This window comes from Podarcis raffonei, chromosome 1 (genome assembly GCF_027172205.1).
Source record: "Podarcis raffonei isolate rPodRaf1 chromosome 1, rPodRaf1.pri, whole genome shotgun sequence".
NCBI lineage: Eukaryota > Metazoa > Chordata > Lepidosauria > Squamata > Lacertidae > Podarcis > Podarcis raffonei.
In genome coordinates this window covers 67,221,362-67,240,537 of record NC_070602.1, presented here as the reverse complement: position 1 = coordinate 67,240,537, position 19,176 = coordinate 67,221,362, and the positions used below count along the sequence as shown (strand labels likewise).

At 43.3% G+C, this 19,176-nt stretch overlaps 1 protein-coding gene across 1 annotated transcript in view; it reads left to right on the top strand.

The window, feature by feature from the left end:
* The window catches only part of LOC128403039 (F-actin-monooxygenase MICAL2-like), a 32,464-nt gene that overhangs the window by 10,841 nt on the left and 2,447 nt on the right, over positions 1-19,176 (top strand). The window contains exons 5-9 of the mRNA XM_053367624.1: positions 4,951-5,045; positions 12,876-12,968; positions 14,338-14,431; positions 16,931-17,030; positions 18,720-18,789. Coding sequence (XP_053223599.1) covers positions 4,951-5,045; positions 12,876-12,968; positions 14,338-14,431; positions 16,931-17,030; positions 18,720-18,756 — 419 coding nt within the window. The 3' untranslated portion in view covers positions 18,757-18,789. The remainder of the gene's footprint in view (positions 1-4,950; positions 5,046-12,875; positions 12,969-14,337; positions 14,432-16,930; positions 17,031-18,719; positions 18,790-19,176) is intronic.

The window sequence follows — 19,176 nt, the reverse complement described above, 5'->3', positions numbered from 1 at the left end:
AAGATTAAATCTTTAAACAATTTGCATAAAATAGTGTAAAATCCCATCTTGGGGTTTTCTGTGGGCTAATGCCAATAGTTCCCCCTGCTCACCAGGACCTTTGGCAGGTGGAACTGGGAGTTTTGTGGCAGAGAAGTGACACCAGCATTGCTTTGTAGGCAGAGGCTGGCTGAGTGGTTTTGGGCTTGGGGAAATTAAACCTCTGCCCCCTGCAGCCCTCCCACCATGGCAGATCAAGGGTGCTGGGTTTTAGCCTTCTTATGTTTAGCTTTTCCCTTACTACCTTGTTGTATACCATCCTGGAAATGTTTCACATTGTAGGATGGGATGTGTTTCATTTTTAAAATGTAACCTATAAGAGCAATATGGTCCAGAAGAAAACAAATCCCAGTTGCCATGGCAATGCCTTTGACAATGATTTTCCAGCTGTTTGTGATATATAGAACAAATGCATGCATTTCTGCTATCTCCATGCCCCCACTCCTTGTTGCTGGTGGAAAGGTGAAGACTCTTGACACATGGCAGGGGCCCATGCAGTTAAGTAGTTCATATATATTACGGCTCAGAGTCAATGACATCCCCATGGCAACTGTAGTGTGATCTGGTCTTCTGCTGTAGTATGTGTGCTTCTACCAGATACATTCAATGCCACTTTTTTAAAAGGAGGAGGAGGGGAGGGGAGGGGAGAGGCAGGGAGCAGGTGGCCTTTTTATATCATATAGTTTTATTTCAAAATGAAATAAATAAAATAAAATCCCATCAATAAACAGGCACACTCTTAACAACTTAACAGTACAAAACAATCACTAGATGAACAAATAAAGTTGCTAATTACAGTCCTTCATATATCTGTAGTTTGCAGACAACTACAGTAAAACTAGCAGATGATCACTATATATAATATAAATAATAATTGATAGGAATATTAGGATGCTACTCTCTACTGCTTTGTCTTTTCTCTCCTGGCAATTGTACAGTCTTTACCAGGGCTTTCCCCCCCAGCTGGAACTTGTCAAAACTAAGTTCCAGCACCTCTCAGGTGGGCGCCATTGTTATTCTAAGAGAACAAGAGAGGTGTTCATTGTGAGTTCCAGCACCTCTTTTTCTAGAAAAATAGCACTGGTCTTTGCCAATCTGGTGCCCTCCACAAATCCAATCAGCACCAACCAGCACTGACTGGGGTCAATAAGTGCTGTCCAAAACATCTTGGAGGACACAAAGTATAATGGAATATACTGCTGCAATTGGCTGTTTTACTCTTCATGCTTAAGCGTGGTCTCTAGAACATGAATCCTGGTACATCAGGAGGTGCTATGGTCCTACAAAACACTTCCTATCATGGGTGTAGCAAGGATTTTTGTTAGTCTTTTGTTGGGGGTGCAGAACTTTAGTTAGCTATGTATTTTTCTTGATGGGGGGCAGCTGACCCTCCTTGCCCCCCTCCCCGGCTTTGCCCATGCTTCCTATCCTTGTAAAGCATTTTAATTATTGGATATATGAAAGGGATGGGAGGGAGGAAGAAGGTTCTGGAGATCTCCACTTCTAGAGCGGGAAAAAGGAATCTTGGTTCTGTTCCAAAGGCATATCAAGGTAACTTGAGGATTATAGCTTATTTCTTTAAATATGCTTCAGCAGCTTTGAGCACAAGGGTGTTTGGAGAAATGCCCATGTAGGCCCATCAAATTCAGTGCTTTTCAGAGTAAAAGAAGCTGATAATTAAGCAGGGTAATGATACGTGAATGCAACCGTTTTTTATATAACACACACTCCGTTTGTCAAGCCTATTTTGCTGCAGTTGTTAACAAGGGGATGCTCCCGTTAACAACATGTCTTTGCCCTCATTCTTCAATTGCTCATAATTCCAGTAGTGCACTGCTGGCTTAATAGAGCCAGCTGGCCTTCAAAGCCATCCAATGGGAATTGAGTCACCGCCTTCAGCTGCACACTTGGCTTTCCATCATCTGGTCTAGCTCCACCACCCTGGGGACACGGGGGATTTCTAGCCGTCCTGGATCAGCAGAGCATCTTCAAGGGGTTGTTTCAGTTCGTTGTTTTCCCTTGATTCCAAAGATGGCAAAGGAATGGAACATTCTTGGATATTCAGCCCATAACTCAAATTCACTAGCACTATGAGTGCGTCTTGGCACACTTAACTTCACATGCCTAGCCAATCCCAGAATGTAATCTAATAGGCTCACTGAGCTGGGAGTGTGCTGGGTTGTTTGAGCCCGCATCTGTGAGGGAGGTGGAAAGAGGTTCCTCTGATCCTCAAGGTATAGTTGGAATACTGAAGGGATCCTGCCAATGTTACTTTTAGGATGTGGGTACCACTTCAGCACATAACAGCGCTGTGGCTATATCATGGACCCATGTTATGAAGAGTCCTGCAGAGGCTCCAACACCTTAAAGGTTACATCAGGTTTTATTGAGACACAATAAGACCCTTGGTGCCATTTTCTTTTGCCCAACTGCCCACCATTTGCCTGAGACTGCTTATGGACAATGGTGGGCTTTGCATAAAGGTCAAAATTCCCCCCCCCCCGTGCTGCCTTCCCAAAAATGGGTAAGGAGGTGTCTGGGCTTTGGGAAGGAGGCACAAGGCTCTGGCAGGGTCCCAGAGCCCTCACATCTCCTTCTCAAGGCCCAGTGCCTTGCTTACTGGGCTTTGAGACAGTGCCCCCTCAGCTCAGTGGGCATACCACTCACACAGCCCTAAATTTGCCCATCATGGACTGGGGGTTGCAGTGCATCATCCTTCCAAACAGGAGTGTTCCAGGTCCTTTAACAAAAGAGCCTTCCCCCTCTTTACATCTTTTCTGATCGGTGAGCAACATGGCTTCTCAGTTAATGTTTTCTTCCTGCAGCTCCTTGCCTACTCCAGCACTTAGTTTTTAAACTCCTTTTGGTGTAAAATGCAGCCAGGAAGGTGAAAAAGGCACAGTGAGTCATGAGTATGTGCCCACTCTTACAAAACACAAGTACAGTGGTACCTCAGGTTACAGACGCTTCAGGTTACAGACGCTTCAGGTTACAGACGCTTCAGGTTACAGACTCCACTAACCCAGAAATAGTGCTTCAGGTTAAGAACTTTGCTTCAGAATGAGAACAGAAATTGTGCTCCGGCGGCGCGGCGGCAGCAGGAGGCCCTTTAGCTAAAGTGGTGCTTCAGGTTAAGAACAGTTTCAGGTTAAGAACGGACCTCCGGAACGAATTAAATACTTAACCCGAGGTACCACTGTAACCTTGCAATCATCATCTAGTAAGTGACCTGTGTGTGTCAAAGGACACTTGAAAAGAAATGTTTCGGCCCTCGGGGCAGCAGGGGATAGACTCTTATTTTAGTTCTAGTTATCCCCAAAATCTATAACCTTCTCTACCAACCACATTGTCCTTCCTAACAAATGTTGCATTCATGCAATGGATTATAGTAAATAGGAACATACATAGCCATATTGGGTCAGATCACCATATATATATATATATATATATATATATATATATATATATATATGAGTTAAACAAAACATGTCATCCTTATTTTCCTATTTCTCCCCCATTTTCCTCCCTCCCCCCACCCTCCCACACAACCTCCCCCCCACGACTTCCCTCAGTTCCAGTCTTTGGTTTCTTTGTGAATACTGTTCTCTGCATGTTACAAAATAGTTGTTTAACTATTATTGTCAATAAAAAGTTTGTGAATGTTTATTCAAAATTGGGTCAGATCACTTGTCCATGTAACTCAGTATTCCCTACAGTGACTGACAGTGGCTTTCTAGGGTTACAGGCAGGAGTCTCTCCCAGCCCTACCTGGAGATGCCAGGAATCGAACCCAAGACCTTCTGCCATGCAATGCAGATGCTCTACCACTAAGCCTCACACTTCCTTAGTTACATCCTACAGTTATCCTACTTGTGCCAAGAAGCCCTCAGTCGTTTTAGGATGCATATGCTTGCCACTCACTGTCTGACCAGAGTCTAATCCAGGTGTTAATCATTAATCCTGCAGCAAGTTAAGTGTATCACCAGATGTTCCCTGTACCTTTTCTGTTTTCTTAGAGAGGAGGAAGAAATGAATTAGCCATTAAAAAAACCAAAATCATGTGGAAATTTACAGGCCTGTTAAAACACTATGCTGATGAAAAGCGAAAAAATATAATTCTGGGGCCCAAAATTGAAAGCAATTTGAATCTCTGAACACAGGTCTCAGCCTGAACTTTCAGTTTGAGTGAAATCTGTGGAAGAATGCATCATTGTGGTGTGTGTGTGTTCATTATGTACAGCATTTACTGTTCCACACACAGTGTGATAATCTTGAGCGAGGGAGAGAAAATATATATGTGACATTTGTTTAGGCCTAATTAATGAAATATTTATGTTGCATGAGGCCGTGTGATAAAACCTCCTCCGTGAAGTCCATTTGCTTCTGATTATATTTGTGACTTTTTTTATATGACCAGACATTCTGACGCCAGCTCTTTTACACTGAGCAGATGTCACAGAGTAAAAATGGGTGCCAGATGCTACAAACCCTATAAGGGTAATTTGTTTAAGAGCTGGCTCAGACTTGGTGCATTCAATTAGCCCGCATGGTGAGCCTTAGACAATCATTTAGATAACACGGCTAACTTCAGATATGCATTTTAATAACAGATCAGATTTTTTGAATGGAAGCCTTAGCCGTCGTACAATGGAAGTAGGAGTTAACTGATTCGTACATAAAACTTGATATGTTTGCAAGGGTAGCTGTGGCCAAGGACTTGCCAAGCAGTGAAGGCCTTGAACAGTTGCCAAAAGCTTAATTAATGTAATTAGCCAGTGTTCCAAATTGCTGCTAGGTATAGCCTTGCAAAGCCGCAGGCAGGTGCAGTCTCAGAAGCTATGGGGGGAAATCCACTTAAAGCCCAGGTTGAGAATACTGCCTGCGCCACTGAGCTTTCTGTTCCTCTTTCAGGTTCTGAACATTTACCTGCCAGAAAACAAGTTGTTGACTATTGCTCTTCATCCTCTGACAGCGAATTAGAAGGCAGGTCTTCATTGCCACGCAAGGTAACGTTTTCAAGGCTTCCCTCCCCATATTGGAAATAGTAAAGGTTCAGTATAAAATGAACTCTGTGATTTACTTCTGAGTGTCAAGAACCAAAGTGCATTACAATAGTTCCTCTCATCCACAGAACTGGCACAAGAAGTCAGGTATTTGCCTGGAGCCCCACTTCAGACAATGGGGTCCCCAGGGAATAATCACAGCTAGCCAAAATGACAAAGGGAAGGAGAGAGAGTCTGGAAGGACAATGTAATAAATGAACAAGTGCTGGCAGCCACAGTGAAGAAATCGCAGCAACAATTGTTGTTCTTATTATTTATTAATTTACAAACCACTTAATGCCAAAATAAGACTTCCAGCCTCCGCCAATGACACTGCTAGGTTGCCAACTTCTTTGTGGTGTTGATTTTTTCAGATGTTTTTAGTGGTTCTTGTTTTTATCAGTAAGCTTCCTCATGTGCCATTAAGGGAAAAGGTTGGGCATAAATAAATATATTATTGCAAATATTAATACTGCAGAATTTGAAGCGACTGGATGCATAAAAATGACTACTTTTGGAATGAAACATTGTCCAGACCCATTAGATATTATTCAAAACTTTACCTGCAGAACTTCTTCCAAAACAGAACAAAAACAGCAAAGATACATCCAAATAATTCTATATAAGATCTTGTGTTGTCCAGCTCAGGCTCAGTATCTTAAAAATAACTTTACCCAGGATTCCATTACAGCCTCCATTATAGCCTGAGGCCATGTGCCCCTGGAGAGCTTCATTTACACACCCCTACTTCCACAGCAGGTGGCACCGTGGTCTAAACCACTGAGCCTAGGGCTTGCCGATCGTAAGGTCAGTGGTTCAAATTCCCATGGCGGGGTAGCTCCTGTTGCTTGGTCCCAGCTCCTGCCAACCTAGCAGTTCGAACGCACGTCAAAGTGCAAGCAGATAAATAGGTACCGCTCCGGTGGGAAGGTAAACGGCGTTTCCGTGCGCTGCTCTGGTTTCACCAGTAGCAGCTTAGTCATGCTGGCCACATGACCCGGAAAACTGTCTGCGGACAAACGTTGGGTCCCTCGGCCAGTAAAACGAGATGAGCACTGCAACCCCAGAGTTGTTCGTGACTGGACTTAACTGTCAGGGGTCCTTTACCTTTTTTACTTCCACAGTGCCTGGGAACACAGGCTAAAAGCAACTCCCTTTCAAGATGTGATTTGCAATTCAGTACCTTAATCACCTGATCAGAGGTTAAACACTCACATTAGCTAGCAGAAGACAATAGTTAATTATCAACTCAGCTAAAGTTCAGCATTGCTTAGAATATTACAGGGGGATTTCCCCAGAGTTAGCAATACACATTTAGGCATTTTCCATTTTTGTGCCAATTAAATAATTATATTTAACATATTTAACAACAACAACAAAAACAACAACACCATCATAAGAACATAATAAAAAGCACTTCTGGATCAGGCCAAAGGCCTATCTAGTCTAGATATGTGTTTCCCACAATGGCCAGCCGAATGCCTCTGAGCCCACAAGTGAAATATGAGAGCAACAACGCTTTTCCCAATTCTGGTTCTCTGCAAACTGGTACTCAAAGGAATGCTGCCTCAATATGTGTGTGTGTGTGTGTGTGTGTGTGTGTGTGTTTTACATAACATATTGTAAATAAATGTAAAATACTTACTTAAATATACAGATAAAATTAGAAACCAATTATGCAGAGTGGGTGGATTTCACTGTTCCCCTCTTTCAATGCTTTTGTCTGCACAAACATTTCAACTTGGCAGATGGAATAATTCCCCCCCCCTCTTCCCTTCTTGTGCTATTCTGGGCGTTCTCCTGACCCCACCCCCACCTGAGCCGATTCTAGGAGTGCACAGGGGAGGAGAGGAGAGAAACCCCCACTGTGCAAGTGGGAAGTCTTTGTGCAAGGCTTCTGCTGAAAGAGCTCTTTAGTTGAATCCCACCAAACCACATTGCTTGTCTGGGTAGGCTTGCCGAAATGAAGTAAGTTTTTAGTGGGTATCTAAAACAGTACAGTGAGGGTGCCTGTCTGCTGATAATATAGCCAGGAGTTCAGAGCATGGTTGCTGCCACACTACAAAACTAGTTTCTTATAAATGAGAAATGAACATTACGTGGCACTTGCAAACGCAAATATTTTGCAGATTGTCGTGATTGAGGAGGTACGTATGAGGCAAGGCAATCCTTCAAGCAAACTGGTCCCAAGCTGTTACAAACTTAATAAACTAATAGTTTCAGTAATATGGCTTTAATGTGTATATTGGTCCATGTGGCAATGACATGTTTATTGGAGTAACAAGAAGAATAAAATTAACCAAACATAGATTGGAAGAGTTAAAACCAGTTATCTTCCTTATTGCTGTAGGCTGGAAAATAATTAAGCCAGATAAAAATGCATGGTCCCCCAGCTGGAATTGAGGTTCTAATTAAGTCAAAAAGTAGTATAAATCAAGTGATGTAAAGAGGATTGCTTCTGTGTGATTTCGTAGATACTGTTGTATTTTTCTTTTTTGGATATATTTTACTAGAAAATAAATGAAAATGACGCCAAAGTGATGAGTATGCTGCACTTACTGTAACTGATACTAGTGCAAGAGGTATAAGAGGATGCATTTCTGCCAAGATTCAAGATAGGCTCTGACGGCACAGTGTTTCAACTGTGCCATTGGAGAGCAGTGCCTTTGAGAACAAGTTTTTTGCTGGTGATGCTAACTGGGCTGAGTTTGGAGCCAGGCGTGCACTTTTTGTTCTTGCTGATATTTGCAGTGGTGTTCTATCTACAGCAATCTTCTACCAGCTGGTTTGTCTCCCACCTTTTCCACTCCATTTCCAAGCATCTCCTACACGAATATGTGTATAACGGCTATGTTCTACCTCCACTGTCAGTGGCATATGCTGGGAGCTGCAGGTGGGCAGTGCCCACTCATGTCCAGCTTGCAGGCTTCCCACCGGCATCTGGTCGGCAACTGTGGGAACAGGATGCTGGACTGGATAGGCCATTGGCCTGATCCAGCAGGCTTGCCTTACATTTAACAAATGCCAAGAGATAATTTTGGAACCCTGAAGGGGAAAAGCAGCCAGGAGAGAGAACTTTGCTTTATATGTTGTTATGGGCTTGTGGGAGGCCAAATTCCTCTAAATTCCTGAGGGCCAGATTCTCCCTATAATTCCTGGATTTAGTAAAAGTTATAATTAATCAAGTGTTGATTAAACATTGCCAAATTTAGATATGCTAATGAGCCAAGCCAACTCACAGAGCTAGCTGGATAGGCTATTAGCCGGGGACAAACGCAAATCATGGCCTATCAAGGAAACTATCAGAGGGCAAGACTGCCAGGCTGCATGCTTCTTTGCTGGTTGCTAATGCACAGATACAAAGGCTAGGTCAGGCATAGGCAAACTCGGCCCTCTAGATGTTTTGGGACTCCCATCATCCCTAGCTAACAGGACCAGTGGACAGGGATGATTTTAGATAAATTTATTGTCATTGTCCATATATACACAGTATACACAACAACGAAAATCAAACACCCACCCAAAGACCGGGTTCACATACACATTTGCACGTATCTCCAACATTCTCATCCTATTCAGACATAATCTATAAAACATAACATAATCCAGAATATAACATAACCTATTTAAAGGCATAACATAACCTAAAACCTATCTCATTCCTTCCTACTTCCTGCTTGCTATTTCTTGCAACTGGCCCTAAGATCATTATTTAGTGCAATCAGAGCTCTTGGATAGAAACTATTCAGAAGGCGTGTGGTTCGTGTTTTCATTGTCCTATATCTTCTGCCCGAAGGCAACAGTTCAAAGAAGTTGTGAGCAGGATGGGTGGGATCTCTCAGGATATTGTGTGACTTCTTCAAAGTGCGAGACGTGAAGATCTCATCCAGGGTTGGTAGTTGGAGCCCAATAACATTCTGGGCAATTTTAATTATTCTCTGTAAAGCTTTTTTATCCGTTTCAGAGCTGCTCCCATACCACGATAATACACTATAGGTTAAGACACTCTCAATGGTACTGTGATAATAGGACAGAAGTAGGTGCTGAGATAGATTCAGTCCCCTGAGCATTCTCAGGAAATACAACCTCCCCTGCACCTTCCTCACAACCATATTAATATTTGCAGTCCATGAGAGGTCCTCAGAGATATAAATGCCCAGGTATTTAAAACTACCAACCCTCTCCACCTCCTCGCCATTTATGTGCAATGGTAAAAATACACTTTTCTTTCTCCTAAAGTCAATTATGAGTTCTTTGGTTTTTTTGGTGTTAAGCATAAGATTGTTTTCTTTACACCATTGAATTAACCCCTGTACTTCTTTCCTATAAGCAGTCTCATTGTTCTCACTAATGAGCCCCACCACCGTTGTATCATCCGCAAATTTGATGATTGTGTTGGACTTATACAGTGGGGTGCAATCAAATGTGTACAGGGAATAGAGAAAGGGACTTAGCACACATCCCTGAGGGGCTCCTGTGCTTAACACTAGAGTAGAAGAATAGTGAGGTCCCATTCTCACTGTCTGCGGCCTATCAGTCAGGAAATTCCTTACCCACAGACAGATCTTCTGATGTATACCCAAGTTGGTCATTTTAAGAAATAACCTGTCTGGCAGAATTGTATTGAAGGCAGAACTGTAGTCCACAAACAACAGCCTTGCGTAGGTTCCCTGTCGTTCTAGATGACTCAGTACAGTATGGACAGCGATGGAAATAGCATCATCAGTAGATCTGTTTCTTCTGTATGCAAACTGGAACGGGTCTAGAGTGGATGGAAGACCAGCCTTAATATGATCTAGCACCAATCTCTCAAAACATTTCATAACGACAGATGTTAGAGCTATTGGTCTATAGTCATTGAGAGATACCACCACTGACTGCTTGGGGACTGGCACTATAATCGATGTCTTCAGGCAGGTAGGGACAGAACCCTGCAACAGGGATAGGTTAAAAATGTCCGTAAATACCCCAGCTAATTCTGCAGCGCAGTCCCTAATAACCCGTCCCGTGATTCCATCCGGTCCAGCTGCCTTCCTAATGTTAATGCTCCGAAAGGCACGTTGTACGTCAGAGGTCTGTAATAAAAATGGTTGTCTATCAGTAGTAGTTTCTGATGATGTGCTGGTAGCCAATGCTGTAGTGACGGTAGTTCCAGTTCCCACCTCAAAGCGACTAAAAAATTGATTCAGTTGATCAGCCAGGTGCGCACTGCTACTGGCCAGTTCGTTTTTAATATTTTGCCCTGTAATTTGTCGCAGGCCTTGCCATACTCGACGAGGGTCGGAGCTTTCAAAATGTTTTTCAATCCTCCGGCAGTACATAGCTTTGGCGTTCCTAATGCCCTTTTTCAATTTGGCTCTGGCTTCTCTATACTGTTGCACATCACCAGAGTGAAAAGCAGCATTTCTTGCCTTTAGCAGAAGATACACATCCCTGTTTAGCCAGGGCTTGTTGTTAGGGAACACCCGTATTTGTTTGATGGTAGTGACAACATCAATGCAGCTTTTAACGTAGAACAGTACTGTTGAAGCGTATGTGTCCACATTATTCTCCACAAAAAGCGACCACTCGGTGCTCCGAAAGCAATCTTGAAGTTGCTCAGATGCACCTACTGGCCACACTCGTATCTCTCTAGTTGATGGTCTGATTCTGCATACGAGAGGTCTATATGATGGTATCATAAGTAAAGATATGTGGTCTGACTGCCCCAAATTGGGCAAGGGCTTGGTCTTGTATCCATGCATGATGTTACTATATACTCGGTCCAGGGTATTTCCCCCCCTAGTGGGACAATCAACATACTGGTGGAACTTAGGAAGCACAGTCCTTAAATCGGCTCGATTAAAATCACCAGCAACCACAAATGCTCCATCCGGGTAGGCCCGCTGCTGTTTGCTAATAGCAGTTAGCAGGTGGCCCATAGCTGTAGTAGTGTTTGCATCGGGAGGTATATACACCGCTGTTATTATAACAACATTAAACTCACGTGGCAAATAAAAAGGGCGGCACTTCACCACTAGGTACTCCAAGTCAGGAGAGCAATGCGTGTCCATTTGTTTGATGTCCGAGCTCCAGTTGTTATTTATATAAACGCAAATTCCTCCTCCTCTGCTCTTCCCGGATTCAGCGGTTCTATCCGCTCTAATTACTGAGCGTCCTTCTAGCTGCAGAAGTCCCTGTGGAAAGGAGGGATCCAGCCACGTCTCTAAAAGGACCATAACACAGCAGTCCCGGATGCTTTTCTGCCGAGAGGTAATAAGCTCCAACTCCTCTACCTTGTTAGGCAAGGATCTCACATTTGATACAAGGAGACTTGGCAATGCAGGCTTGTGGGGATTTTTACCTAGCCTCACTCGTAATCCAGCCCTGCAACCCCTCTTCTGCTTACGCCCTCTCCGTTTTCTTTTCTTTCTGGCAAGGAGAGCAAGGGGAGTATCCCAAGAATGTGCAAGATATGGAGGCTCTCTGATAAGCTCAGCTGGAATGTTATAGGTTGAGACCTCCTGGCTGCAACCTTCTCCTCTGCCGATACTTAAGAGCTCTTGACGACTATAAATTTCTTGTGCCTGAGTATTTACAGTCCATAGCAGCAGTAAGTTCACAAATAAAAATAAAACACAAATCGGATACCGGTCTTCGGAGTGCCGAGCCGCTGCAAGTGCTTGCGCCGCCATCTTGGTCAATCATGGGACTTGGTCAATGATGGGACTTGTAGTCTCAAAACATCTGGAGGGCCGAGTTTGCCTATGCCTGGGCTAGGTTTATGGTTTCAGCTTTGAATGATGTAGGCTGGGGGGAGGTCCTTTGAGTCAATTAGCAGCAAGAAGGAGAAAGAGAGGCAGAACTCCATATGAGCTGAGGATAACGGGTTAGAACTAAGAGACACAGAAAATGGCTTGTTGCTGTCCTTTGAATCCAATGCTATCCTTAAGGGGGAAGCCAGACGCTCACAGGATGTGAATGTTCTGCAATCCCTCCATCTAGATGCGGGTTGTATATAAAACCATGTATCATAAAGACACCACAGTCTCTGCTGTGCCTAATTCCCGAAGGACACACAAACCCTGGGTAAGTGCATGGACCCCTGGAATCTCACAACACTCAGATATAGAGATAGTGTGCAACATTATGTAAAGGGTTAGATACATGAAAAGAAACATGTTTGGCACAATCATGCCTCTGTGTGTTTTGGAAAACTCTATAAAGTTATAAGCAGTCTGGTTATTAAATTGCAAATAGTCTTTGACCTTCAGTTTGAAAGCTCTTCATGCTCCATCTACTGTTTCACGTGGTTTTTCCCCACAATTATCCTACTTTCAAAATAGGCATTGCTCTATCTACATCTCGTTCTTGGTGAGCGTCTCCATGCATGGCAAACTATCATCTCATAAACCTAGTAGGCCAAACTGTCATCTGAATCCTGACTGCTTTTCTCATCAAAATATATGCTCCTCTTCTTCCGCAGTGGACTGAATTATTAGCATTTTGCAGATATAGCAAGTAGGTCAAGATTTGAGTGGCAACTTTGCACTCCCTAGAGTTACTTTTTAGTCACCAAGATAATTTGTCTTGGTCTTACAGATGTGCAGTTTCATCTTCATTGATGGAAAATTATTGACAGAAAATGCTAATGCCTAGCTAAGATTGCAGCAAGGTCCCTATTGATGAGGACAAATGGCTCAGAATGTGCCTGGCCAACACAGTCAAAAACTACTTAACATCCACATTAAAAGAAAAGTCTATGAAAAGCTGTGGCTAAGTACAAAGTATTGATTACCTCTCTCTTTTTTGTAGACAAAAAGAACTCTGAGAAGAAACAGAAAGTTGGAAAAGGAAACAAAGCAACTGGTTAAACAAGAGGAACTAAAGAGGCTCCATAAAGCACAGGTCATTAGGAGTTCCTTTCGATAGAACCATTTTTTGTCATGGTACTCACTGGTATAGTGTATTTACTGCGCATTGCACTCATTTTGTTTTGGCACCTGTGGCATTTGAATCAACATATGAGTACTGGCACCTCATTTTTATTTTACAAAAAAGAAGCACTGCATAAAACTGGCAGCCAAACCAAATGCATTTCGTGGTGGCTGGTTGGTAAATTTAAGACCTTGTGGGAGAAACCAAAATACCATTGCCTGAGGCAGATACACAGCCCACAGTCCTCTCTGACTCCCATTCCCCTTTGTGTGCCTCCATACAGTCATCTATGTTCCTTGTTTTCACCCGTATAACTCATGGTGGTTACAGCCACATATTCTTTTATTGGAAACTGTGATTTTCTGATATGCAGCCCCTGTCTCTCTTGAGCTGGTGTGGCGGATGAGCAAGTTGTATTTCCCAGACTGAGTATAAGTTTACCATCATAGCTACATATATAATACCCCAAAAACACTTATGGGACGCGGGTGGCGCTGTGGGTTAAAGCCTCAGAGCCTAGGACTTGCCGATCGAAAGGTCGGTGGTTCGAATCCCCGCGGCGGAGTACGCTCCCATCATTCGGTCCCAGCGCCTGCCAACCTAGCAGTTCGAAAGCACCTTTGGGTGCAAGTAGATAAATAGGGACCGCTTACCAGCGGGAAGGTAAACAGCGTTCTGTGTGCTGCGCTGGCTCGCCAGATGCAGCTTGTCACGCTGGCCACGTGACCCGGAAGTGTCTTCGGACAGCGCTGGCTCCTGGCCTATAGAGTGAGATGAGCGCACAACCCTAGAGTCTGGCAAGACTGGCCCGTACGGGCAGGGGTACCTTTACCTTTACCTTTAAAAACACTTATGCAGGGTGGAATCTGGTAATGCTGCCAGTCTGGGACAATGCAGGTGAATTTATAAGATCCCAAATCCTTTCCTGCCATTCCTTTTTCTCCCTGGCATCAGATATGCCAGAGCCATTCAGATAAATTCACTTGTCTGTATTTAAAAGGAATATTTGTTAGGTGATTAAGATGATGTTGGGGAAATGGCAGTGATGCCATCCAACATGTGTTGGATACTGTATGTTGTGAACTACCCTGTGATCACCAGATGAAGGGCAGTATACAAATTTAATAAATAATAATAATGCTGAAGCTCCAAAGCAAAGCCCTCAATATTTCCAGTTTACCATTTATTGGATGGGACAGTCAGTCCCTGCCTGTGACTTTCATATGCCCAATCAGAGTAGAAAACACTGTCTCAGACAGACCAATATGGTAGCTTCATATATTCCTAAGTACTCCTTTGGCAAATTTGTTGCTTGAAACATATGTATGAATCTGTCCAGGCTATCCAGCGGCTACTGGAAGAAGTGGAGGAGAAGCAGCGAGCTCTGGAGGTGTATGGTGTTCAGCTCGAGAGGGAACTACGAGGAGAATCAGGTAAACAGAGCAGGAAACCTGAGGATATCTGAAGAATATGCTAGCTTTCCTGGTGATTGTACATCTGGTTTTGAAAATTTCATGGAATTTAGCTTTCTATTCAGTTTGCAACTTCTGGTATAGATCTGATGGGCAAAGTATGGAGCTGGGGTTGAGGAAACTATTGTTAAAACATTTCCCTGGAAGCTATAGTCTGATGCATGTGACTGCAAGCTGACCCTGATCACAGAGTTGAATTTTCAGCCTGCAGTGAGGTAAAATGTTTAACATTCAAGAGCAGCCTGGCCACAAGAGGGAGTTCCTCAGACAATTTCTTTGATTTCAGTTTGCTCAGCTCAGATTTTCTTTTGTGAGTTAGCCCTTAGTATAAAACTCATGCATTATCTATGATAACAAATGTGTAAGAGCACAGATTTTGGTTACAGTGTTTTATTTAATCCTGGAAACAGAATCTTCATTTTTTCCCTTCTTTTTCTACTGCTTCTGCTTGCTTGTTGTCTTGTTATTGTTCAGGCAGACCCTCACTGTTCCATTGTTAACGTTTGTGTTGTGCTGGTCGTCAAAATAACACTTAAGGGAGCAATCCCCCCCCCCCATTCCCTACCACCACGCTTTTTCTGTATTTGCCTGAGAACCAATGGCAACAAGTACTCCTTGAACACAATGACAACAGAAAAACAGAGCACTGGTCTATTGGCACCTGACACAGGAGCCAACTTGTAGAGGCTGAGGTCCCTTTGGAAACTCCCCAATAAAATGTTTGACAGGGAATTGCCATTCAAATGCTGTGCGTGCACCACATCATGTGATCGATTATGCACGGTGGGACTTACCTGCCCCCTCCCCAATATTTTAATCAAGATGACACCCCTGGCACCTGAAGACTCCTGGTCCACCAAATGTCATTGCCATGCGCTTTGTGTGTGTGTTCACTAGGGCAAATGGGCCACTACCCCACTAACCTCAGCCTGGATCCACTTGCCTGGATTTTACAGCCAGTTGAGTCACACTGGCTGTCATCCTCATCCTCCTGTATTTCAGTATTGCCCTTGTAGTACTCAGCAGGGAAGAGGATGAACTCTGCCCTTCACTGGGTCTTGCTCCCCTACTGCTGAGCTTCCTGCCTTCTGCCCTACCAGCCCCAATGGACACCAGCCATGACCGGTGTGTGTGGACAGGGGAAAAAAAGAAACTGCTTGCCACACAGAGGGGCCACATGGCAAGGGATGGAGTAACTGCATGTGGATAGCATCACATTCAAATCAGCATTAAATATCTCAATGTCCACTGGGGCTCAATAGTAGACAATCAATTACTTTGCTTCAGAAATGTCATGCTCTCACCTACTTGGTGTGTCTGGAGAAACTGAAGCTCCCGTTTCCCTTCCCGATCCGTGGTAATTTAATTCCTTTTATTAAGGTTGGGCCCCCTCCTATTTATATTGATTGGTAGACAACTACAGAAGGAGCTGTTTTTGGCCAGAGTTTGTGATTATTCCTCATCTGTAAGTCTCCCGTGCACAATCTTTTCATAGGTTCTGCAAACCACTCAGGAACCCTATTAATTTTGTGGGGTTGCTTATTTATATTTATGTTGTCAAATGGGCAGTTCCAGCTGTTACATTGCCATTCACTCACTCTTTTAAAAATAATGTGCATTATTGCTTAATGAATGACCAGCCCTTATTAGGTTAAGCTGTATTTAAGCAGGGCTGTGCTTATAGAGTTCAGGCGATTTAATAGGCATTATTACGGTAATTAGAAAATCATCACAGTTAAGCAATACTATCGAGCTGCAAAAGGTTCTGAATAACTGAATTTAGAGACAGGCCTGCAAACACTAGTCTTCCGTGACATTAATGCATCTCCCCTCTAATAATTGCGAGAGTGTGGAACGAAAGGCTCTTTTGTTGGTGGGAGTTTATTCATTAGCTACTGGACTGAATAAGGAGAGAACATGTGTCGGGGCGAAACAAAGTGCTCCAAAGGCTGATGAACAAAATGAAGCTTTGAGGATCACACAATTAGGGCAGCAACAATTCATGCATTAGAAGAATCAGAAATAATCTCAGTCCTGTAACTAATGGGGACTCTTACTGGAAAACAGACCAGGTTGAGGGTGATCTGTACCTAAGCTTGTTTCATTTTTATTTATTTAGCATTATTCTGTTTGCTTTCCAAACATCTGGGCAGTGGTTTAGGTCCATGCCCACTGAGCTTCAGAAGTGCTATCGTACCAACTGCTCCAAGACTGCTCCTGACCCTTTGTGGGATTTCCCAATCTATGGGTCTACTCACTACTGCGTTAACCATTTTTTGGTTACATATTTTAGCTGACAGTTTAGCAATTTTTCATTAAAGTGTTTGGTGCTTGTGTAATCCATTTGATTTTTTTAAAAAATCGGTCTCTGCAGAATATGTTTTTTGGGGGGACATGGCAGTGTTATCACGGGGAGGAAAACCAGATATTGCAAATTTATTTTTTTAATATCTTAAACAGATTCAAGCACACAAGATGAAACTCAACTGTTACATGAATGGTTTGAGCTGGTATTGGAGAAGAATAAATTAATGCGCTATGAATCTGAACTGCTGATCATGTAAGTAAGAACTCACTGTTTGCCATTAGTGGCGAAAATATCAGAGATGGGGAGAATATTCGCTTGTTCGAGGCAGAGGATATTCTTCCTGATGCATGCAGATGCCCATTATTGAACTAAATTGCTGCATTACGCCTTGCATAGCATATCGCCATTAAAGTACAGAGATAGAGTACTGCTCCTTCTTACATTATTGGCATTTGCAGGTGGAAGTGTTTTACAATAAATGAGCGCAAAAGCTACCATTGGTTTTAAACATATATTTACTGTTGAGCTAAAGTACTGTTAGCAATGGAGAATATGTTTTCCTGTGATGAATCCTTATGGGCCTCTGGAAATTGGTAAAAGTGCCAGATTACCACCATGGAGGAAAAAGACTCCCACCTGCGCACAATTTGTCACAACTTGAGGATGTGCAGATGTATCATTTTGAGCATGGGGGAAACAGTTTCACTGCTCAGTAACCATTTCTTTATATCCCACGCTTCATAGGATACTCAGGGCGGGTAACAACAATATTAAAACAACCCAAAATAAAATATAGTAAAAGAAATACGCATCTAATAAAACAGCCAACAGCAACAACAGATAATCAGCAGTAAATTCAATTATAACCATTAAATATTAACTATATTTAACCTAGCTAGGATTTAAGTTGGGGGGGGCAGGGCACTCACCTGTCATTATCCTCTGTCTGGCTCTGTCTAGCAGATTTGGAATGAAATGTTTCAGCAACCGTTGTTTTAAATTATCTTCTTTTGACCCCACGTGCTCAGAAACACCTGTCAAAAGTCTTTCTACAATTTTTACTTTTTTATTAAGATTTTTTATTTATTTACTTGATTTAGGAGGGGGCAGATGACCCCCTGACTATGGCCATGCATACATGCCTGATCAAAATAGGTGGCTCCTGTACTGGAACTGCAATTCTAATAAGTTTTGGTGCCATGCACACCTCTTGGAAAAAGGCATTTGAATTCCGGGTGCCACCACAGGGAAGGCCCTAGCTTGCATCAGCACCCAATGTGGTGGGACAATGACACAAACCTCTCCCTAGAACAGTGGACAATACATTTGTACATATTTATTTTACATTTTCATCCCACCCTTCTTTCAGGATATATGGGACCATCTCATTTCCTCTTCACAACAATCCCACAATTAGGCTGAGAGGTGGAGACTGGCCCAAAGTTAATCAGTAAGCTTCTGGGCCGATTAAGTACTTCAAACACTGCATTGCACTGACCCTAGGGAAGGGCCTTAGCTCAGCTGCTTTGCATGTGAATGGTCACTGATTCAATCTTTGACATTTCCAGATAGAGCTGGGAATGTCTCCTGCCTAAAACCCTGGAAAGCCACTGCTGGTCAGTTCAGACAATTCTGAGCTGGATAGATCAATTGGCCTGACTCAGAGTAGGGTGATTTCCTGTGCTCCCCTACATAATGTGTGGAGCAGCCTTTTACTTTCAGTCATAGATTGTTACCTTTCCTGCCATTGGTCTGATATTTATATTTCGGTGGTGGCAGTGATTCAGAAGAGAATGGAAGGCACTTGACCACATGGACCTAGTTTGCCCAGCTCTTATTCTTGCTGAAAAGGGCAAATGCTTTGGTGCCACCTGTTCGATAATATTAATGTTAAAGACTGATTGGTTGTCATAGCTGAGCCTCTGTTATTCTCGTGCCCAGAGCCAAAGAGCTGGAATTCGAGGATCATCAGAACTAACTGGAGAAGAGAGAGGGAGAAATGACCTTGATGGTAAGCAAAGTACTGAAGCAAGAGAAAGTTGCAAGATATTTTTGCCTACTGAGTCAATTGATTTTTAGATGCACATGTCCCATAAGAATGTTTGGGCATGTTAGAGAGACATGCCATGTACAATCCCTATGATAAAGGTAAAGGTAAAGGTACCCCTGCCCGTACGGGTCAGTCTTGACAGACTCTGGGGTTGTGCGCCCATCTCACTCAAGAGGCCGGGGGCCAGCGCTGTCCGGAGACACTTCCGGGTCACGTGGCCAGCGTGACATCGCTGTTCTGGCGAGCCAGAGCTGCACACGGAAACGCCGTTTACCTTCGCACTAGAAAGCGGTCCCTATTTATCTACTTGCACCTGGGGGTGCTTTCGAACTGCTAGGTTGGCAGGCG